This window comes from Diplotaxodon limnothrissa, linkage group LG6 (assembly GCF_057381915.1).
Source record: "Diplotaxodon limnothrissa isolate DT_005_m linkage group LG6, D_limnothrissa_male_GT1.1, whole genome shotgun sequence".
NCBI classification, from domain to species: Eukaryota; Metazoa; Chordata; class Actinopteri; order Cichliformes; family Cichlidae; genus Diplotaxodon; species Diplotaxodon limnothrissa.
The window spans coordinates 28,225,885-28,232,199 of NC_140601.1; the positions used below are offsets into that span (position 1 = coordinate 28,225,885).

The window sequence follows — 6,315 nt, forward strand, 5'->3', positions numbered from 1 at the left end:
GGAAACATGCAGCAGGAGACAGTAACTTGTTAAAATGTTATAAAAGGTACAATTAAAGATTTTCACCCTACAGGGTTGTCAATGATCCAAGGATAAATGTCTAATTTGGTCAAAAGTTTATAAGCCATTTCTGGAGAGACTGCAGTGGAAATGTTGTCACTTTTGGACTTTGCTACCTGCAGCTAAACATTTGCAGCTAAATCATTTATTTAAAAGCAGAAGCTGCAACTGATCGAGTGAATGTTTGTCTGAAAACTTAAACTGAACTCCAAGCGTACCATTGCTCCAGCTTACCATCTTTACCTGAGTGAATCAGTTTGTTGAACAATCTAAATGATTCAGAAACTTCTGTGACATCAACTTAACTAAGGCTCATTACAAATTTCACAAAACACTGCTGAATACTTTTAATATTTTTTTTATTAGTTATTTTTGTTTTGTTGTTATTTTGATTTTAATAAAACAAAATAACATAAAGAATCAAATAATTTCTTTGTTTTTTTAAATTTAATTTATTTTACAAATAAATTAATAATAATATTAATAATAATAACAACAAATTAGTGCTGTCAGCGTAAACGTCATTAGTTAAAATGACGTTAACGCTGACAGCACTAATTTGTTGTTCCAGAGAGCAAGCCAAACACTGGTCTAGAAAAGGACGATCTCTAGTAGTGCTGCACTACTAGTAGATTTTGTTTTAACCTCCTAGGACCTGGTGTCCACATATGTGGACATAACATTTATGAGACCAAAATACAAAATTTTGCTCTTCAAAAACCTGATATCCACTTATGAGGGAGGACATTACACTGCCCCTGTTCAATCGAACTTTAAAATGAATGTCCTCATATGTGGATCTCATTTTTTTGAGAAACAAAAAAAAGATAGTCCGAATCTGATGTCTTTGTTTTCACATTCATCAGGTCCCAATCAACCCAAATGGCACAGAGAAATTAAAAATGCATGCCATGAAAGAGTTCAGGTCTTAGGATGTTAAAAATGTCCCTGCTGATGAGACCAGTGAATGTGGGGCGACGGTGGCAAGAAAAAACTCCCTCCTGGAGGAAGAAATCTTGGGAGGACCAGGCTCTCTGGGAGGACCCTTCCTCCTGAGGGCAATACTTACCAGTACTTGTCCTCCAGTGTGCGATGGTGGGCTGGGACGAGTGTTGTTTCTTCTCAGCATGATGATGACCTTCCTTCCATTTCCTGTTTCAGAACTGAGAATGAAGACAAAACTGGTTAACAAGGTAACAGGACATTTAAAAATTCTCTCACTTCAGGATGAGATGCTGTGTCTTCTTACGTTTCTCTTGTAAAACAGCATGTAGGCCGAGTGCTGCTGTTCCTCACAAGCTGCCGATCCGGTTGTGTGGAGCACCTGTGCGTCATTATAGGTGAGCCAGCGATCTGATGTAGAGTGCTGACTCTCCTCAGGATGGACAGAACTACAGATGTAGTGTCCTGAAATCACATTAAGACAAATGAATCCAACTTCTGGAAGTCAGCTGATTCAAGCAAACAGTGATTTTGACTTAGTGCGTCTTAGAACATCAAAAGCTTTTGTGTGTGAGTCCTTCACTGAAAAGTAGAAAGTTTTCATTTTCTGTTTGTAACAAGTCTGTTGTTTTACCTGACTCTGTGCCTCCATAATGATTGATGATGCTGACAAGACTATAACAGCCACCACCCTGAGAAGGAACAAATCCAAAGAGTGTTAGTTTCACAAAGTCTCACATCAGAGCCATAATTAAGCTGATTTGCTGAGGCTACGTCCACACTAATGCGTTTTCGTTTGAAAACACATCGTTTTCTCTCCGCTTTGACCTCCCGTCCACACTGAGATGGCGTTTTCCTCAAGGAAAAACACAGCATCTTGAAAACGCTCTCGAAAACGCACACATTTCAAAACGGAGTTGTCCCGTCGCAGTGTGGACACTCGAAAACGCAGACTTTCTAAAACGATGACGCATTTTAGTCATGTGATGCAGTCATGTGAGCAATTAAACAAAGATAGCCGAGTGCATTATACAGCGGTTGTTTTGATTGCTCTCAACTTTGACAGCCCTAAAAAAGATTAATATCAGTTTGTACATGCTCCGGATAGCTTTTCTTCAAATTCTGTAATCCTCACTCACTTTTGCGCATGCGCAGGACTGGAACGTAAGCGTTTTCGGCCGTTTCAATGCAGACGCACAACTATTTGAAAATGACTGAAAACACTAGTGTGGACACGGAGTTTTCAAATCTATCAGGGCTAGTGTGGACGTAGCCTGAGACGTTCTGCAGTCTGTTTTTACCTGATTGGATGGCACCACCAAGTCCCTCTGCAGCCTGACGGGGTCATCCACCTTCTTAATGTTGTAGGTTTGTGTAAAGCCAAACCTCTTCAGATGCAAGATCAGGACTCTGGCAGAAAAGAAAAAAAAAAAACACAAACAAGGTAGAAAATAAGAAGAATGAGTGTCAAACACAAACAGAAGATGGGAGAAAACGACTGCTCAAGTATTGTCTCGAAAAACTCTGATATTTGATGCGCCACAGTTTGGAAACCTGGTCAGTCGATCAATTCTGATGTGACCTTACTCACCTTGGCAGTGTATCAAAAGACGACTTCAGTTCTGAGGCCGTCCCTCCACAATCACAGCGAAATTCTATTTCTTGTTCCTGAACAACAGCACAGAGAAAACAGGCTTTATGGTAGAAAGAAATCTCAACATATGCACACACACATACGCACAAACACTAACAAAAAAGGTGTGTTAAGATCGCTGACACTACAACTCTATTGGAATTTGTGATCTTACCTTCAAGTATGTCTCTAACATGTTTATAATAGACCCCTCTGGAACAAGGTCAAGAGACAAGCTGGTGAAGTCCTCGTGCTGTGATGATTGGTGACCACAGCTACACATTTCAGGAGTAACGTAGTTAAAGTAAAGATCAGGTAGGTGGAAAAGAGGTATATGAAAATATTGCAACCAGCTCTGCGTTTCTGAAAGACAGGCTTACCTCTTGCATGTCCTCATGTTTTCCATTTTAAAAATGTGATGCTCTTCTACTGGGCAGGTATAACTTTGGCCCAGGAGAGCTGCGTTCCTCTCCAGGTGAGGTGCGAGCCTTTTGACCTCATTGAGGAACAATGTTAGGAATTCATGAGCGTCCTGAAAGAAAAGCAGAGAGATTTAAAACAGTACATCAAAATCAGAAGGTAAAGCAAAAAAACAAAATGTCCAAATAGCTGACGCACTTTCTGTGCACTGCCGGTGTATTCAGGAGCTTGACTGCTGAATGCCTTCTTAAAAGCTCTTAGGTGGTGATCTTTAAGGCCATAATCTGTTGACTCATGACAGTCCCTGACATCAATGAGCCTTCTGTAGAAAGGAAAGGGTAAACAGACATTTCTGCTGTTAGATCTCTTTGTTCTTCAGGTTTTTGAAGAAAGTAGAAGGTTGACGTAGCGCACCTTAAGAGCTGAGCTTCTGGATCTGTGCTCCACAAAACCTCCTGACGCCTGATGTCTCTTATGAACTCCTCAATGTTGAGGAGGCTCTGCAGGCAGGAGTTCATGTAGCAGGTGTTTCCGATGTTTGGAAACCTGACACACACGCACAACGTTTACAGTATCAGTGTAAAAGAATTCATTTTCTCCACTTTGACAAAGTGAGCTTTGGTCTTTGTGCACCACGTGTACTCACCCGAAGCAGTCTATAGTCCCAGTTTGACTTTCTATTATTTCTCCACCGCATGCTACACTGCTCCAAAAAGGTAAAAACACAAACACAAAATTAGGAAAGATGTCAGGATGCTGAGCAGTGTATGTGCATGGATGCATGAGCTTTGAAGTTGAAACATTTTGGAGGACGTCTTTCTCTTACCTGTTAAACACATGCTCCCATCCACTCTCTTGGTCCAGAAGCTCCATAATCCAAGTGTCCCAACTCAGGTCTGCTGGGATCGTTTCCGTGGTGCTTCTTACCTGATATAAATATATAGGACATAGCTGTGTGCCTCATTGCTCTTAATTGCTCTCATTTAACTGTGATGAGTAAATGCTTGATGACAGTGACTCTTTCCATAAAACATACCTTCCCGGATTTAAAAAGAGTCTTCACAGTGTTGCTCTCTGCCTCTGCATCGCTGTCAGTTTGCTGCAGAGGACGAACAAACATAAGTTTATTAAAAAGTACATTTTAAAGAGAATGTGTATTTCATATGTTTTGTGTAAAAGCAAACCGAGGAACAGCAGAAGATGTGTCTCCATTTTCTCTTCTTTTGGCCATTTTCAGGGTCAGCTGGTGTGGCAGCAACAGAAGCATCCGGGATGCTGATGAGGACAAAAGTGTAAATGTTGTGGAAATTTATAAGAAGGAGTACATTTTGCTAATATAGATTGCTAATAAAAGTGAATAACTGTAATGGAATACCAACATGAACAAAATCATGTATTTTATACATTTACACTCTACATTTTCAAACGCTAATCTCTGCATCCATATAAATAATAGACAAGACTAGAAGGAGTAAAAAAGATGTAAATACACAAGGTGGAAGAAAAATGCCAATAAAAGGGAAATAAAAGAGCTCCAACTCAACCACTGCTATAAATATCTCCAGCAGCATTAAAGACTGGCGCATTTCTTTACCTCTGATGAGACGTAGAAGGAATTTCCTTCTCTGCCACGTTTTGTTTGTGTAATTTCTGTTTAGAAACAAGAAAAGCAACATCAGTAATGGCATAAAACAAACATACCAAGTGGGTCTCTCCATGAAAAGTGTCCAGTTAGAGAATTTGGTATTATTTCATATTATTTATCACTTTAGTGAGCTGTCAGCTCATGAAGCAGATATAGGAATATCTTTAAATAAAATAAAAACAATTTATTCATGCCTTAAATTGAGTTTTAAAGTTTGTCCTATGAAATACAAAATCCTTCATTTGGTTCTGATCAAAATTCAGTTTTTACAGAAATCATCCATGAAGCTTCAAAAATGCTTATTCACCATAAAAAATATTTAGAGAAACATCCTGCAAGTCTCTTCGAACTTACCTTTCTGTGAAAAAAAAACGTTTAAACATCTTTGAACTTAATTTGAGGACATGGCTGTGTGCTAAATTGCTCTTAATTCTTCTCATTTAACTGTGATGAGTAAATGCTTGATGACAGTGACTCTTTCCATAAAACATACCTTCCAGAATTTAAAAAGAAACCAGCGACACTTTTTTTGTGTCTTCACAGTGTTGCTCTCTGCCTCTGCATCGCTGTCAGTTTGCTGCAGAGTACGAACAAACATACGTTTATTAAAAAAGTAAAGTCACTTTAAATTAACAAGTGCAATTTAAAGAGAATGTGCATTTCATATGTTTTGTGTAAAAGCAAACCGAGGAACAGCAGAGGTGTCTCCATTTTCTCTTCTTCTTTTGACCATTTTCAGTAACAGGAGCATCCGGGATGCTGATGAGGACAAAAGTGTAAATGTTATTTTTCAAAGTGCAAATTTTTAACAAGGAGTACATGCTGGAGATTGCAGATAAAAATTAATAACTGTAATGGAACAAAATCATGTATTTTGTACATTTACACTCTACATTTTCAAACGCTAATCTCTGAATCAATATAAATTATAGACAAGACTAGAAGGAGTAAAAAAGATGTAAATACACAAGGTGGAAGAAAAATGCCAATAAAAGGGAAATAAAAGAGCTCCAACTCAACCACTGCTATAAATATCTCCAGCAGCATTAAAGACTGGCGCATTTCTTTACCTCTGATGAGACGTAGAAGGAATTTCCTTCTCTGCCACGTTTTGTTTGTGTGATTTCTGTTTAGAAACAAGAAAACCAACATCAGTAATGGCATAAAACAAAGTATATGGTATGAAAATACAAAATCCTTCATTTGGATTCAAAATTCAGTTTTTACAGAAATCATCCAAGAAGCTTCCTTAAAAGTTTCAAAAATGCTTGTTTACCATAAGAAAATATTCATAGAAATGTGCTGCGAGTCTCTTCAAACTTACCTTTCTGTGAAAAAGAAGTTTAAACATCTTTGGACTTGATGTGATCGCAGCCAAAATCTCCTCAGCTTTGCAAAAGTTCAACTGAAAACAAGCAGTCAAAGGTTGTATATTTATAAACTTTCAGCATAGAACGTTCATACCCTGAACAGCAAACATCATCATTATGATGTATGGGGCAAATTTGCATATTTTGGAATGTATGCTCATTTGAACTGTATGGTGCTCGTCTCCAAGCAACTGCTACACAAAACAGGTCAAGTCAAGTGGCTTTTATTGTCATTTTAACCACGT

The 6,315-nt window shown here is 38.4% G+C and overlaps 1 protein-coding gene across 1 annotated transcript; it reads right to left on the reverse strand.

Moving 5' to 3' along the window:
* Positions 1-1,217: 1,217 nt before the first annotated feature.
* LOC146630756 (ubiquitin carboxyl-terminal hydrolase 12-like) lies at positions 1,218-6,051 on the reverse strand. Its single transcript, XM_085356609.1, has 18 exons — positions 6,025-6,051; positions 5,771-5,826; positions 5,387-5,459; positions 5,194-5,277; positions 4,650-4,705; positions 4,240-4,330; positions 4,092-4,154; positions 3,882-3,982; positions 3,702-3,758; positions 3,470-3,601; positions 3,254-3,377; positions 3,016-3,167; positions 2,811-2,910; positions 2,594-2,670; positions 2,304-2,412; positions 1,637-1,694; positions 1,310-1,467; positions 1,218-1,223 (listed from the first exon to the last, which is right to left on the reverse strand). The coding sequence occupies exons 1-18, from the start codon at positions 6,049-6,051 to the stop codon at positions 1,218-1,220; spliced, it is 1,524 nt and encodes a 507-aa protein (XP_085212735.1).
* Between the last annotated feature and the right edge of the window lie 264 nt (positions 6,052-6,315).

Coding starts and splice junctions, on each gene's coding strand:
- LOC146630756 (XM_085356609.1), bottom strand. CDS start 6,051: ATGTTTAAACTTCTTTTTCACAGAAAG. Junction 5,278..5,386: donor GACACCTCTGCTGTTCCTCG/GTTTGCTTTTAC, acceptor CGTACTCTGCAG/CAAACTGACAGCGATGCAGA. Junction 1,695..2,303: donor TGGTGGTGCCATCCAATCAG/GTAAAAACAGAC, acceptor GTTCCTTCTCAG/GGTGGTGGCTGTTATAGTCT.